The sequence below is a fragment of the Nicotiana attenuata genome, unplaced genomic scaffold (genome assembly GCF_001879085.1).
Source record: "Nicotiana attenuata strain UT unplaced genomic scaffold, NIATTr2, whole genome shotgun sequence".
Classification (NCBI taxonomy): Eukaryota; Viridiplantae; Streptophyta; class Magnoliopsida; order Solanales; family Solanaceae; genus Nicotiana; species Nicotiana attenuata.
Genome location: NW_017671723.1, coordinates 30,773 through 47,244, shown reverse-complemented (window position 1 = coordinate 47,244; position 16,472 = coordinate 30,773). Strand labels below are relative to the sequence as shown.

The window sequence follows — 16,472 nt, the reverse complement described above, 5'->3', positions numbered from 1 at the left end:
GTTGACATTTCTTTATTCCCAAGTTTGTGTATTCATCAAATTTGTACAACTACCCCAAGAAAGGTTTCAAAATTTCCAATTTCTATTTTTACAACCAAAAAAGAAATGTCACTTAAAACCTAATCAAGTAACCAAAACCTGACCCGCAAACCCATTTTCAGTTGGAAAAAATCCGACTTGACACGACGGTGAAGGGGTAGGGGCCGAGGAAATCCCGTGATTGACTCTTGGTCGCATGCACCTCTGAAAACGACCTTACTCTCCCACCCGCCCCACCATCTAAAACGACGCCGTTCTATTCTCCCCCATATTCCCACTCCTCTGGCGTACGTTAGCTGGCACAACCCCTCACTCACTCTTTGCTGCTACTGACTTCATTTCATAACTCCTTTAGTACTACTTCTTATCAGCTCATCCAAGTCCCCAAAAACACAAAAAAAAAAAAAATCGGAAAAATTCAAGATTTTTGGTTGTTGAAGCTCACTTGAGTATGATGCGAATTGGGTTGACTTCAATTTTGACTTTTAGTTGACTGATTGATAGATCCATCTATTTCAACCAACCCGTTTAAGGAAAAAGGTTCTTTCCCTTTCTTGTTGTTTTTTTCTTGATATCTTTGTTAGTTTAATTAGAGTTTAGTAAATTCAATAATGTATGTTAATTGGTGATTTGGAGATCTGCATTTGTTGTTGTTAGTTGTTTTTTCTACTGGCTTTACCTTTAGCTTACAAATAGTCAATATTTTGGTGAAGGGATTTGTAAATTGAAGTGGGTTGCTGTTATTTTTGGTTTATGATGACCCTAAATTTGGGAAATGAAAGTTACATGTAATGCGTTGTGGAGTTCAGCTTAGAACTTAAGTTTGAAACTTTGGGTTTAGATAGTTAATATATAGATAATGGTCAATATTTTGGTAAAGAGAATTGTAAAGTGAAGTGGGTTGTTCTTATTTTGGGTTTATGATGATCCTAAATTTGGGAAATGAAAGTTGCATGTAATGTGTTGTCGAGTTCAGCTTAGATTGTAGTAAAGTTTGGAACTTTGGGTTTAGATAGTTAATATATAGATAGCCCTTGACCCTTGTTGAGAGATGTATGGCATTGTGGAAATCTGTTGAAACATTCTTAAGGGAATGTCGAAGTTACGAGATTTAGGGTACATTATGTGATTATGAACATGTCATGTGCTGGAGAGTTCGTGTAATAGACCAGGGAACTGAGTGACTTTGATTTGACTTGTGTTTGTTCTGGAGAATGGGTATAAAATAAGGGGAAATGAGTGACTTTGATTTGATTTGTTTTAGTTGTATTGACATAATGTACGTGTTCCAGTACTAATTGAAAAGATGGTATTATGAATCCTTGGTCGCAATATTGGTGAGCGATCACTTCGAAGCATGTTTACATTTTTTCTGATCATAATTTGGTCAATAGATAGAAAGGAACAACAGATGTTTTGAAGGTTTATCAACTCCAAATCATTCCCTCAAGGCTAGATGTCTTTTGTATCTTTATAGCTGGCATTACCTTTCTCCCTTCGATTCTCCCTGGTAATAGAATAGTCTTTTTGTAATTGAGCTAACAAAGTCTTTTTTGCTTCCATAACTTTTGTATTATTATGCATCTTCTTGATGCCAGCAATGAAATCTATTATTACTTCATCAAAAAAATTTGGTTAATAGATAGAACTATTTTGTTGATCTCAGGGGCCCCTTCGCCGATTGTTAAATTGTATATATAAGGTTAAATTATTTTTTTTCAAGCATATGTATTAGGTGTTGAATTTCCTTAATTTTTGTGTGTTTATTTCCTTTTTTTTTGAGTTATTTTTTTTTTTGAATCCCCTTGGTGAAAATCCTACTTCCGCCACTGGTTGATCTATTCTCTACTTTTTGTTTTTTGATAGCCATCTTTGGAAGTTACTCTACTGTTATTGTCGTTTTGGCTGTTGGTCTTGTGCATTGTCTTCATAATGTTACCTGTTTTCACGTCTTGGATAAGCTAGATTATTTTCTATATTCATCCTAGATTTCAAGCATTCCAGGTTTGCCTCTGAATTGAGAACTAAAGAACTTCATCCCTCTATCTCAGTTATTCTTAAGCAGTCCATTGAGTATTTGTGTTAGTCGGAACCTATCATAAAAGAAATTGATGTTTGTTGGTTATCGTGTGCTCTTTCTTCTGGATTGGTTCTTAAGGTTAATCAGTTCACGAAATTACTGAATTCGTCAAATTTCCTGTTTCAGTGCAAGTTGGTAGAGCCAAAGTTAGTATAGCATGGGTGTCTCAAGCAAATGGATCAGAGCACTGGTTGGTTTAAAGAAAGCAGAAAAGTCTCATTCTTCAGAAAAAGATGAAAATGTGGGTAACATTTTCTTTTCTATGTTATTTCTTTCTTGCATATGTCTTTGATAGCTGACTGATTCGTTGGTTTTCGATGGGTATCCTAATCAATGCTTACATCTCAGCAGACTACTTGTATAATCTTTGGTATCATCTTTACATCCTAAAGAGACAGGCTTATTCTCGAGTAATATCACTTTCTCGCTTAAGTTAGCTTTCGTCCTTTCACCTCTGTCATCTGGAGCCTGAAATGCAGTGATGTTGATTGTGTTCTCAATTGGTTATCTCATATCTTCACCAATTGGCACATATCAGAAAATTTACCAACACGAAACTTCAGTGGTTAATTGATTCTGAAAACATTGTAAGAAGATAAAAGCTTGTCATTGAAAAAAAAATTATAAGAAGATTTTTTCAGTGTGTTGGTTAGTGAGATCATATTTAACTTATCTGGATTGTCAATGCCTGTTTATTTCAAGGTACTGCAAAGGTAATTATGCATATTGGATGAGCATGTGTACTTAATCTTAACTCGTTTATTATAACAGAAATCAGGAGGGACTGGAAAGTTTTGGCACCGGAGAAAGCACTCAGTTGAGATTGATTCTGACCTACTTCAAAAAGAGCTAACTCATAATGATGCTATTGCAAGATCAGTTGAAGATATCAGCAGCACATCAGTTCCAGTTGCTGCCAGCTTGCCTTCAAGTTCACATCAATTGCACCATGCCCCACAAGTTCAGCATAGTATGATAGAAGAGTCAGCAGCTATACGCATTCAAACAGCTTTTAGAGGATTTCTGGTACTGTGTCAGCCTGTAATTTTAGTTAATTGAAATATATGACATGCCTGCTTGGTTGTGCTTTTGGTCCTCGTATCCTTCTTTTCCAAGACTGAGTTTTGACTATGTCAATGGATCGAGCACTTACCACAGATTAATTGAAGTAGATTTCTCAGTAATACGGAAAAGACAATTGCTAGTCGTAGAATATTATTCTCATCAGACCTAAACCTCAGACTGAAACCAAGGGTTCGGAAAATTTCTTCTCTTTAGGCGAAGTAAATTAACCTAAAGTTAAGTAATCCGAGTTTGATCTGGATTTCCCCCATTTTTGTATCATAGACCAAGGATCTATTTTCATTCCTTGTCTACTCTTTTCTTTCCAGTATTTTCATTATGAATTTTTTAGTATTCTATTTTACGCGTCACAACGATTAGGAATTGAGAATCTATTTCTTTAGATCAAAGAAGGGTCTAGCTGTTGGAATAATGGTATCCATTGCTATTTGAGCACTCATTGTTACTAAAATTGGTGAATTGAAGGTACCGAAAGAGAGGGATTCGAACCTTGGTAAACAAAAGCCTACATAGCAGTTCCAATGGTACGCCTTGAACCACTCGGCCATCTCTCCTAGTCCTACATAATGATAAAAGGAAGTCACTTAAAATACAGTAAATCCAAGTCTGAATGTACCCTTCCCCAATCAAACAATTGGAAAACAATAATCTTTCTTCCAGTAAGTAACTGGTTTATCCACTTTATACTGGTAATTGAGCATCAGTCATAAGACTCTTTCTGCCCTCAGAGAACCTAAAGAGAATCAAATTAGGAAAGGCTGATCCTAGAGAAGTAAGGAACTAGAGCAATATAACCTCCTGAAGAGGGATAAATATAAGCCCTAGGGAGGTGCAAAGTCAAGATACGTTTTTGATAAACGAAAATCAAGAAAGATCTGCATAAATAAAGAATAGGATACAACCAGATTATCTAGGTTAAAAGAACTGATGAGCTGGATGAGATCTTTGATCCCTTTCGGAGATCCCTCTAACACTAAGTTCCAGAAACTAATGCAACAAGGTCTACTTTGTACTTGCTAACTACGATAAGTCCTCCTATCCTGATCCTTAGGCCTTCTTTGATATCAGACCAGTGACAACTAGGAGGAAAAAAAAGATTGGTAATAAAAAGAAGTACCAATGGGGGAAAGAGCATGAAGAATTACTTTTGTCACGAAAGTGGATTGCACATTTTAACATTAAATACATGTTTATTTTCTTTTTTCATATTTAAGAAACTTATGTTTGCCATTTTAGGTAGGGGTACTTTGTGCTATGGTTAATTCCTAAGCAATTTTTATGTTAGACATGTTCTGCAGAGACTGGAAATTTGTATAAGGTTAAAAGAATGTATATCATATAGAACTTACTTGCGAAAATGGCGAAAAATGGTGTTTTATATGGTTGCAACTTTTAGTCAGGGAAAACCTGCCTGACTCCAGTTTCTAAGTTGGTATCTGACTCATAGATTAAGCTTTTGGACATAAAAGAACTTACTGATAACTGAATATAGGAATAATATGTTAACCACCGTGTTTTTAATTTCTTATGAATCTTATCAGTTGGTGAGTAGAAACATACTTGGGGAATTGAAGAGATAATTGTTAACTAGGAAAAATTACAGCCACTAAATCTAATTTGATATCTTGGCACTGGTCAGGCGAGGCGAGCTCTCCGGGCTCTAAAAGGATTGGTGAGACTACAAGCCCTTGTTAGGGGTCATGCAGTGAGAAAGCAAGCTGCGATTACCCTCCGTTGCATGCAAGCTTTAGTGAGAGTTCAGGCACGTGTACGAGCAAGGCGTGTTCGCATGGCACTGGAAAGTCAAACCGACCAGCAGAAACTTCAACAACAACTAGAAAATGAGGCTCGGGTACGAGAGATCGAAGTAAGCAACTTCTAAATTGTTATTACTTAAAATACTCGTTTGGCGTTTCCATAGTGCCCACTACTTGTGTTAATGGCATTTATCACTAGATTATAATATTAATAAGTGGTTAATCTTGTCTTTTTTCTAGTGGAATAGTCTCTTTGTAGTGGCATGCCAATTTTGCTTTAGGGTTTTTCCACGGATTCTGCGCATGGTGGATGTTGTCCAACAATATATGATATACACTAAACTATGTGGAACTTTCCTGATAGGTTCTTCATGGATGTTCCAGGGACTATCGGACCTCAATCATTTGAATGTTGTGGCCAAGAAATTAGGTTATATCATGGTTCATGGTTGTTCTTGTCATTTGTCTCATATGTTTGGTTTTTCTACTTTATGTGGTGATTCGAGTTGTAGCCATAGGAATCTTTATCTTGCTGACATGAGCTTTCTTGCCAAAACATGCAAAAAAAAAGTTTCACTTGCAAAACTACGCATTACCTGGTGGAATCCATGTAGGTTGACCCAAACTGTTCACATTAACATGCCTCTCACCTTTTTGCTACTGACTTTTCTAACAGGAGGGCTGGTGTGACAGTATTGGATCTGTTGAGCAAATTCAAGAAAAGTTGCTAAAGAGACAAGAGGCAGCTGCTAAGCGTGAAAGAGCAATGGCCTATGCTTTGGCTCACCAGGTAAGCATCTGATTGTCCTTCTCGACGATGTTTGTCCATTGCTGTATCAGTTCTTTGAACTGATATCTTGAAGGCAAAACTTCAGATTAGATTTTAAGTGGGAACTTGTAAGAGAAGCAGCCGTCTATGTTAGCTTTGCTAATGATATTTTGAAATATGATCTGTGTAGTTTGATATGTTATATTGATTCCTAGATCATTAAAAAACCTGTGATGTTGTGTCTTGATTGAACATTAGAGGAGTGGGAGGTCTTTCCAACTTGAAGGTGTCACCACTAGGGGAAAGACACAAGTTTCCGCTTCCAGTTCGCAACAAGCTATGAAAGTCCTCCGTGAAGGAAGGAGATGGTTGAATGTTATCGGTAATCTAGAGAGAAGGGGAACCATCTCTTTCTTATGACATTTGACTTGTAAATTTTACCAAGGCCAGCAGACGCTTAGGGTCGGGAATATGAAGAGTAAACTTATAGTTTTGTGACCTTGTAGGTATATTTTAATGATAGGTTTGACAGGAACTGGATGATCCATTTTGGTCAACTACCTAACAACAAATTCCTATGTTTCTTTTATTATGATATTTCTAAATAATTTCCTGTATCCACAAGTTCCCTCGTTTCCAGAATTTATTATATAATTGTTGGATCCAATTGTACAATGGAGCTTTCAATGAAATTGGTTCTAGAGTCAATCCCCTCAAACTCAGAGCTCCCTTTCCCTTTCTTTCCTTCCAGGGGCCCTTATCATTTGTACGAGAAAAAAACTCAAAGAAAAAGAGTAGTAAACATGATCGATTAAGTTGGTTGTTTGATATATACACACACACACTCTCTTATCGTTTATTTACTGAATGGATAAACTTTGCATTTTGGCTACGTAGAGATTGCAACCAGAAATACCCTGGTGCCTTGGTTAAAAAGTATTATTATGCAAGAGAATTAGCAGAAGGCTTTGCTTAATTATAAGCTCTAATTTAAGGTAGAGTAGGTCCAAGGACAAATCAAGTTCTTTAAGGTTTAAAGATTGAGAAAGGTTTTTGTAGGGTAACTTAGATCTTTAGGCTTTCATCTGTTCAAGTTCTTTGTCTTTTAACAGAGAATTAATAAATTGGATGCTAGTTTCCGTAAAGGCTGGAACAAGGGTGATCAAGGAAAATGTTTTGTCATGAAACTAGGATATTTGCAGGTGGAAGAAAAGTTCAAAAAGAGAAAAAAGATAGAATTTAAGAGAAGCAGGCACGTTACTGTTCAAGTCCTATGGAGCAGAAGGCTCATTTTATGTATAATGGCTAGGGGGCCCGGTTTCCGTAGAAGAAGAAAGTAAAAGGCGTGGAAGTTCGCCCCGTTAGCTCTCATGTGGATAGTTTGGGGGAAGAGAAATAGGAGAGCGTTTGAGGGGATTAAGTCTTCTTTTTCACATCTTAAGAATAGTTTTTTATCTTTGCTCGCTTTTTGGTGCACTCATATAGCCCCTACTTGTATAGAGGATTGGGCGTCATTTGTAGAGAATCATGTTCTGATGTAAATTCTTTACTTTTTGGTATACTTCTTGTATACGGGAGTTTTCTCCCTTTTGATTAATACAATTTACCTTATCAAAAAAAAAAGTCTAATGGCTAGGGGTGAGGGATCATATGTTGGAATTAAGTTTAAAAAGTTGATTGAAATTCAGAAGGGCAAATGCAGATATTTTCCTTGGGTGATGTTTTATTTTTCTGGAGTTTGCTGTCTTAAAGTGCTGAAACCTTTTCTGGGAAAAACATTACACGGAGATTAAAGAAGTTGAATAGTTTCTATAAGGCACCTATTGGTTGTTTTATGGGGAAGTTAGCTTTCCTACATTTTTCGTGTGTTTTATAGGTAGGAAAGTTGTGGTAAAAGCGGTTAAAAGTTTACCTCAAGAAGCACTTACCTTCAAAGCAAGTCTTGCAAAAGAGTGTGGAAGTGTCACGGGGAAAACGGTTACGTACTCATTTTAAACATTCCATTTCCTTTCAACAAATACCTGTAAGAATATTTATTTTCTTTGTTCCACCAGTTGTCATGGGGAACAGATTCCAGCTACGTTTTGAGGACATCCAAACAAAACCAGGGCCCTTTTGGAAAGTCTTAACCACTAATTGAAATTGCACTCTAATGCCCAGCGAGGGAACTAACCAGTACTACTAGTAACACCACCTGAATCTGATGTTAGTTGAATAACCATTGTTATTGAATTCGATGATGTGGAGGAAGACAATGAAATTGTTGATGCATCGAATACCATGCGTGTTGTCTCTTGGGAAAGGAGAGTGATTGGCATGTAAGCAAGAAGCCAATTCTAATAGTGTCAACCCCCATCACTGCCACCTTTTTCCCTTTTTATAAATTCCACCATAAAGTTGTAGCACCTTCACATTGTATTGTGATTAGTACACATGTTCTCTTCTGTTTGAAGAAATCTGTTCAACTAAACACAGGATAAATATAAGAAAGCTGATCTTCTACACAGTTTTTCCCGACAATTGTTCTTAGCATAAAAACTTTTTACGCTTAACTAAATGGAACCTGTAGTTTTGTCCAAGTAGTGATAGACATTGGAACTAGTTAAAATTCGTCAATGCTTTTGGAAAGGTCTTGAAATCTGCTTATAGATGGGAATATCCAACAATTAAAAAATCATACAAAATAAGCAATAACAGTGTGTTTTTATGCATTTCTTCCTATTTAGGTTTTTAATGGTAGCCTTTTGATTTTCTTCTATGAAATTTTGTCATAACTGCTTCTACATTCAAGAGCATGATCAAAAGGTGTTATTTGTAACTAATAGGTCGAATATGCATCACTAATAATGGTTATAATACTAGTAAACCGACTATATTTTCCTCAATGCTGGTGCATCTTGGTCAGCCTGCTTTCTTGGCTAAAATGTATCTGAATCTAAATTTACAATAGCATTTGTATCAGCTGCACTAGTAGATGAAATACTTGGCAACCAGCTTATATTGTAGCTCATAAAGCTCAACTGCTGGGTATTTTCTCCTCTTCATTTCACTTGCTATATGCTATTTGGGTCCTTTCTCTTCTTCGTTTCCTATGTTATATGCTATGCGTACTTTTATGGACACATGGTGCCTCTAGTTAGAATTCAGGAACAACTCTAGAAGAACAAAAAATAGCTGCCAATACTGGAGGCCTCCTAACTCCCGACGTCATTTTATGATACTGGTCATGATCTAGTTAGGCAAGGTTCCAATGCTTTCATTTCAAGGCACCTTTTCTTTTTCTTATTGAATCTATTTTATGCTGCAGTGGCAGGCAGGATCAAGGCAGCAGGCTACCCCTTCTGGGTTTGAACCAGATAAAAGCAACTGGGGTTGGAACTGGTTAGAGAGATGGATGGCAGTACGCCCGTGGGAAAATCGCTTTCTCGACATTAATGTCAGAGATGGAGTCATGCCTCCTGAAAATGGATCAGCTGATCCCAAGAACGGGATGAAGAACCAGGCAAAATCTGCTGGGAAGAAACCAGCAACTGCAAATCTTGCAAATGAGAGAGCGGGTCCACCTCATTCAAGCAGTAACTCGAAATCAAATGAGAAAACAGCAGCATCTCTCTCTGATGGCTGCAGCAGTTCTTCCCCGAATGTGTCAGCAAGCACACAAGAAACGCCTGCAGCATTCGTTAACAAACCAAAGTCTAAACCAAATCTTGAAGATTTAGTTGAGGAAGCTAGTTCAAGACCCGCCCTTGGTTCTAGATCACATAGCAATCCTAAGGAGAGATCCACTCCGTCTGATAAACAAGGAAAACATAGATTGTCTCTGCCTAGTAGCGGTAAGTCATCTTTCCCTCTCTTCTTTGCGTTTTACTTTTAACTGATATTGCCTTGTGTCAGACACTAGAAATGTTAAGCAATATAGACCCTCTTTGTTCCATCCACTTTCTGCTCTCCTGAGGCTTCATATAGGCTTTTTCTGGCTTGGTATAAAGGCAAAATTAAAAATAAAAGGCAGCCCGGTGCACTAAGCTCCCGCTATGCGCGAAGTCCGGGGAAGGGCCAGACCACAAGGGTCTATTGTACGCAGCCTTACCCTGGATTTCTGCAAGAGGCTCTTTTCACTGCTCGAACCCGTGACCTCTTGGTCACATGACAACAATTTTACCAGTTACGACAAGTCTCCCCTCCATAAAGGCAAAATATTGTTAATTAATTACTCTCTTCTCCATAAATACCCCGAGTCAATATCTGTGTGTTTTATTCCCTCTGCGCATATCTTATTCTCCTCATTTCAATTGTCTCAAATTGCTCACTGTCAATAAGCAAAAGTAGCATAGTAACTTGTCCCCAGTCCCCCCCCCTCTCTCTCTTCTCGGGTGAATCCCCAGAACACCCCGCATTTTGTGTATTTCTTTGCAAATCCCTCACACAGGTAACCAATTTTGGAGTGCTATGCTGAGGGAAACTTGTTTATTCTCTTTTATTAGCCCTTCTATAATCGAAGAGGACATTAAGAAAGGATGTGAGCAGATATTTATCCGATACATCTTTTCAGGCAAATATCTTAGTGCAGTCACAATGCACATTAGTAGCCACTCTAGTGAGTTCAAGTTTTCCTACGATTAGTGTTTCATACACTCTAATTCCATGATATCTATTTTGCCAGGTCTTGCACCTCAGACAACTAAACAACCCAGCAGAAGTGTTAAAAAGACATCTAGTGCACAGAAGCCTTTGAAGGAGAAATCCAAATTAAATGGAACTGATACTAAATCTACAGAACCTGTTCCACAGGGTGCTGATTAGTTTTTAGGTACTCGTTGAAGATCCTGATTTCCGATCCAAGTGTTGCCCTTGCATTGTAAATAGAGGGCACCTTCTTAAAGGAGATGGAATGTTCTTCTAGGGATGTGTCCGTGGCAGAGTTAAGAGACTGGCTTGCTATCTCCTGAATAATGTCGTGGTATTTATTTTAATTCTTGTCATAATTATTGTTGTAATTTACGGAATAGTGGAATTTACTTGGGATTGCAGATTCGTTGAGGTTCTAGTAAAGAGGTCAGTTGTATGTGTTGTTTTCTGTTTCCTCTCCCTCCCACTGTAAAAAGGTTGAATTTGCTTTCTGTGCAACTTTTCTTGAGCTGAGGCTGGGGTATTTGGTGAGTTTGATTGCCAACCTCTTGTAAGTTTACACTTTCTTTGTTGAGCTGTACAAGATCTGGATGTAGTATTCATTCATTAAGCTAAGATGGTAGACCAGATTGTGCGCTGCACTGTAACATACACTATACGTTGATATTATTAACACCAAAATTTGAGTACCATGGGTTGATTGACCCTCAATTCGCCGAAGGTAATTTAAGGTAGACTATTTACTGAGAGTTTAATGGGCTAGTCGGATAATTCAGCTTGTAATTCCTAACCAAAATGTAGGCAACAAGTAACTGTGATCGATAGATACTTTACAACAAAGATTCAATCAAGTAAAAACATAAACAAATAAATGTAAAGAAATCAACAGTAAGACTGTTTAACCCAAAAATGGAATTTTGACTAAAGCTATAATTTAGAAGAACACGGGTTACTGATAATCGCAAGAATGAATAAAAGAAAGCAATTCGGATAGCAAGAATATCAAAAGAAGACCAGTAAACCAAAGTATATTCAGATAATATTTCGTATATCCACAATTTTTAGCCCCCTCCCTTTTATAGCTATTTTGGGGATATGTGTCTTGCCTTTGTCATAATAAGGCTATTATGGGCAATTAATGACATTGAATGCTACGTTGCATGATCATTATATTTAAGACAGATTCTCTAACGTTTTTAGCATTTAATGCTTATTAAATACTGTATTTGGCCTCTCATGTGTTGTCAGATTCATTCCCTTGATTCTTCTTGATTCTTGAACTTAAATGTTCTTGAATAGGTACGGGCGCTGAATCCTTTGAATAATAGCCCGTGCCTCTTCCTTTGCCTTTGCTCGTATCCATGCTACTCGTGCCTCTTGGCTAGTTGTAATTTTTTGACCATTTGACCAGTCTACGTGTCACGACACGTCATCTCCATACTACTTTAATATGTAAACTCAATTTTTCCCAATACAGATAGTCCCCCCACTTGCCATTTATTCATCAATTGAATATTTGGGAAGTGAATTTCATTAAAACGGGAATTTTTGTCACCATTAATGCTGTGACAGAATTGATGCTTCAATTGTCACTTCCATTTAATGCGTTTCACACGTGTCTCCTTCCTATTAGTTCTGCAGTTTTGCAGCACTTTTTTAGGCTTTCCTTTCGGCTTCCCTGTTTACGAAGTGTCAGTTATCATTATTATGGTCCTTCCATCATTGCACTTTTTCCTTTGACGGTTGCTTATCAGTATAAATATAATTTCTTTCTTTGTCTTTTACCTCATAAAGTTTACTGAACACTTTATTTCTCAAATCTCTGTTTGTTTCTTCCCCGTATCATCCTTCTTCATTATGTCTTCATCGAACNTAGTACCGTTCTATGACTTGCTTTTGTGCTGCCATTCTTACTAATGCAACTTCCCTTCTTCCTTCAAGTAAATCGAGGTTTACACGCATTTCTTCATCATTAGACTCTTCTGTTGCATGTGAAAACCTCGTACTTCACTCTCCTATCTCAATCGGAATTAAAGCTTCTACTCCATAAACCAATGAAAATGGTGTTTCTCCCGTACTTGTTTTTGTTGTTGTGCGATATGCCCATAAAACACCTGGTAGCACTTCTGGCCAATTTCCTTTTGACTTTTCTAAACGCTTCTTTAAATTATTAATTATAACTTTGTTTTTTGACTCTGCTTGCCCATTACCCACCGGATGATAAGGTGTAGATGTAATCCTTTTAATCTGCCAACTTTGAAAAAATTCCGTGATTTGAGTTCCTATAAACTGAGGGCCATTATCTCATACGATCTCCTTTGGTACACCGAATCGGCATATGATATTCCGCCAAATAAAATCTCTGACTTCCTTTTCTCGCACCTGTTTGAATGCTCCTGCCTCTACCCATTTAGTAAAATAATCAGTGAGTACGAGCAGAAATTTTACCTGTCCTTTTGCTTGTGGTAATGGACCCACGATATCCATTCCCCATTTCATAAATGGCCACGGTGCAATGACCGGATGTAATAACTCCGCGGGTGTATGCATATTGTTATCGTACCTTTGACATTTATCACATTTGGCCCCGAAACCTTCTGCTTCTTCTTCCATTTTTGGCCAGTAATAACCTGCCCTAATTAAGGTACTTACTAGTGATCTTCCTCCGGCGTGATTCCCACAATGCCCCTCGTGTATTTCCCTTATTGCGTACTCCGTTTGAGAAGATCCGAGGCATCTGGCTAAAGGACCACCGAACATTTTACGATATAGGTTGCCCTGGTTTAAGCAATACCGAGCAGCCTTTTTTCGAAGCGCATGAGCTTTTTTCTTGTCACCACGGACGGTTCCATACTGCAAAAAAGCAACAATCTTGTTCCTCCAATCCTAAGTTAAATTATTAAAATTTACCTCATTCTTGTCGGGGTCGAGAACTGAATGAAATAAATGAATAACTGAGGCGTTTGCATCACTTGCCACGTCAGCCGCAGATACAAGATTAGCTAAGGCATCCGCTTCAACATTTTCATCCCTTGGTATTTGTGTAACCTTCCACGTAGTGAATTACTTTATCAATTCCCGTACCTTTTCTAAATACTGTTGCATCCTTGCCTCTCTGGCTGTATAAGTCCCCAACATTTGATTAACCACGAGTTGTGAATCGCTTTTGATTATAATCTGATTTATGCCAAGTTCTCGTGCCAGTTCTAAACCTGCAATCACAGCCCTATACTCTACCTCATTGTTAGTTATAGAATGACATTTAATAGATTGTCGAATGGTTTCACCCGTAGGTGGTACCAAAATAATCCCTAAACCTACACCTTTTACGTTAGATGAACCATTAGTGAATAAAGTCCAAGTTCCTGGGTTAGCTCCATTGAACACCTGCAATTCTTTCTCAGCTTCTAATTGCATCCCCTGGCTAAAATCAGTCACGAAATCAGCTAACACATGTGATTTTATAGCAGTTCTAGGTTGGTACGTGATTTCGTATTCACTTAACTCTATAGCCCACTTAGCCAACCTACCTGATAATTCATGCTTATGTAATATATTACGTAAAGGGTAGGTGGTTACTACAGCAATAGGATGACACTGAAAATAAGGTCTTGATTTCCTAGATGCCATAATTAATACAAGCGCAAGCTTTTCTAATTGAGGATACCGCGTCTCCGCATCTAACAAAGATTTACTAACATAATAGATGGGGGATTGTTTACCTTGTTCTTCTCGGACCAAAACAGCATTTACTGCTACTTCTGAAACAACAAGGTAAATGAGTAGTCTTTCCCCAGCCTTTGGTTTTGCTAGCAAAGGTGGATTTGATAAGTATGTTTTCAAATTCCTGAGTGCCTGTTGACATTCCTCATTCCATTCAAAATGATCCTGCTTCTTAAGGGCTGNCGAATTTGATTGAAGTTGGACAAGAAAATTTCAACTTAGAGTCTGAGTTGGCTAAGATCAATGAAACCATTGAGAAAGCTTAGCAAACTCAAGATTTTCCTTCTCCTGTGGCCGAAGCTTCCGTGAATGTTGAAGTTGATATGGGTATCCCAACTCTTCCAAGCCCTGTCGAGCCTGTTGCTGCGATTCAAGCTCAACCCGCAACTATTGATGCTCCTGCCCAAGTTGAGCCCGTTGCCGTTGATGCACCTTCTACAGTTCCCTCATCTTTCTAGTGATAAATTTAAACTGTTTGAATTCTCTCTTTTTGTAGGTATCTTTTTGGAAGGTTATGTTTAAAACCCTTGGTTTCGTTTGAGGGTTTATTTTGGAAAACACAAGTCCCCAAACCTATCACGGGGCAATTGTATAAACAATTTGCAGCTTTATGACTAAGTTTTTACTTAGTCTTAAGTTTTTTAGTATTCTAGAAGTTTTCTTGTTACTATCTTGAACTTCTATTTAATTCATTCTTGTCTTTATTTCTAAGGACTTATAGAATAATCTGCATTTTTATTCTTTAGAAAATGCCTCTGCTAACTTCATGAATAACTAAATTAAACATGAATTTTAAAAGAGGGCCCTTTTATATTTCGACACTTAATGAAGAAGACGTCTCAACTTCATAACGGTGTTAACATACGATAAAAGAAATAGGAACATACATGTTTCTTTTGAAATAACATTGACCAGTTTTTATTTGAACTTTGTCTAGTTTTGAATAATACTTTACATGTATTTGAATTACATCTATAACTTTCTCGTAACTGTTTTTCTTGTAACAGATTTTTTTAAAAAAAATAATAAACACGAGGTTTTCCTTTATAACCCGTTTTAGAATGATAAACACGAGGTTTTTCTTTATAACCCGTTTCAGAATGATAAACACGAGGTTTTTCTTTATAACCCGTTTATAGCTTTTACCCTAACTACAATAAGGTTTTCTTTGGCCTTGGCTCGTGACTTATTGACTTTTACTCTGCACTTGACTCTTTCAGGCTTGATTTTTCCTCAATCTTCTTTGCCTTCTTTATATACATGCCCGTATATATTATGTAGTCCCCAAGTGTTTGAGTGTTGAAGTATGAAGCTTCGAGCACTTGATTGTTTCTCTCACTTGGTCCTTTTCCTGAAAAGGAAAAAACATACGGGACTCGGAGGTGCGATTATAGATGAAGACTGCTTAACCCGTTTGTATTTCTATCAGAATAATTGTAACCCTAGGCCAGGAATTTTAGTTTATTCCGTGTGCCTTACAGGTCGTGACTCATCATTTAGTACGGGTTAGCTTTTTGCCTATCATCTAAAATCGTTAGTAAAATTTTAACAATTCAAAAATAAACTNCATCTAACAAAGATTTACTAACATAATAGATGGGGGATTGTTTACCTTGTTCTTCTCGGACCAAAACAGCATTTACTGCTACTTCTGAAACAACAAGGTAAATGAGTAGTCTTTCCCCAGCCTTTGGTTTTGCTAGCAAAGGTGGATTTGATAAGTATGTTTTCAAATTCCTGAGTGCCTGTTGACATTCCTCATTCCATTCAAAATGATCCTGCTTCTTAAGGGCTGAGAAGAATTTAAAGTACTTTTCTGATGATCTAGAAATAAATCTTCCCAATGCTGCAATTCTTCCCGTTAGCCTCTGCACTTTTTTTTTACTTGTAAGCATGTCAGGAATTTCTTCTATGGCCTTAATCTGCGCGGGATTTACTTCAATACCACGATTAGAAACAAGAAAACCCAAAAACTTACCTAATGCAACACCGAATGCACATTTTTCAAGATTCAATTTCATATTAAATTTTCGCAGGATTTTAAACGTCTCAGACAGATGCGATATATGATCTCCTGAATGCTGAGTTTTTACGAGCATATCATCTATGTAGACCTCCATAGTTTTTCCCAAATGTTCTTGGAACATTTTAGTTACCAGCCTTTGGTATGTTGCACCTGCATTTTTAAGACCAAAAGACATTACCTTGTGACAGTAAGTCCCCTTGTCTGTTATAAACGAAGTTTTTTCTTCATCTGCGGGATCCATATTGATTTGGTTGTATCCTGAGTATGCATCTAAAAAACTTAACAACTCATGCCCTACAGTAGCATCAATTAGTTCATCTATATGAGGTAATGGGAAAGAGTCTTTAGGACAGACTTTGTTAAGAT

General features: G+C 37.4%; 1 protein-coding gene across 1 annotated transcript; it reads left to right on the top strand.

The window, feature by feature from the left end:
- The first annotated feature begins 226 nt into the window (after positions 1-226).
- On the top strand, positions 227-11,046 carry LOC109209862 (protein IQ-DOMAIN 1). Its single transcript, XM_019373205.1, has 7 exons — positions 227-579; positions 2,246-2,360; positions 2,891-3,145; positions 4,842-5,069; positions 5,636-5,749; positions 9,036-9,561; positions 10,392-11,046. The coding sequence occupies exons 2-7, from the start codon at positions 2,277-2,279 to the stop codon at positions 10,529-10,531; spliced, it is 1,347 nt and encodes a 448-aa protein (XP_019228750.1). The 5' UTR covers positions 227-579; positions 2,246-2,276; the 3' UTR covers positions 10,532-11,046.
- The last annotated feature ends 5,426 nt before the right edge of the window (positions 11,047-16,472 follow it).

Coding starts and splice junctions, on each gene's coding strand:
- LOC109209862 (XM_019373205.1), top strand. CDS start 2,277: ATGGGTGTCTCAAGCAAATGGATCAGAGCACTGGTTGGTTTAAAGAAA. Junction 3,146..4,841: donor CAGCTTTTAGAGGATTTCTG/GTACTGTGTCAG, acceptor GGCACTGGTCAG/GCGAGGCGAGCTCTCCGGGC. Junction 5,750..9,035: donor CCTATGCTTTGGCTCACCAG/GTAAGCATCTGA, acceptor TTTATGCTGCAG/TGGCAGGCAGGATCAAGGCA.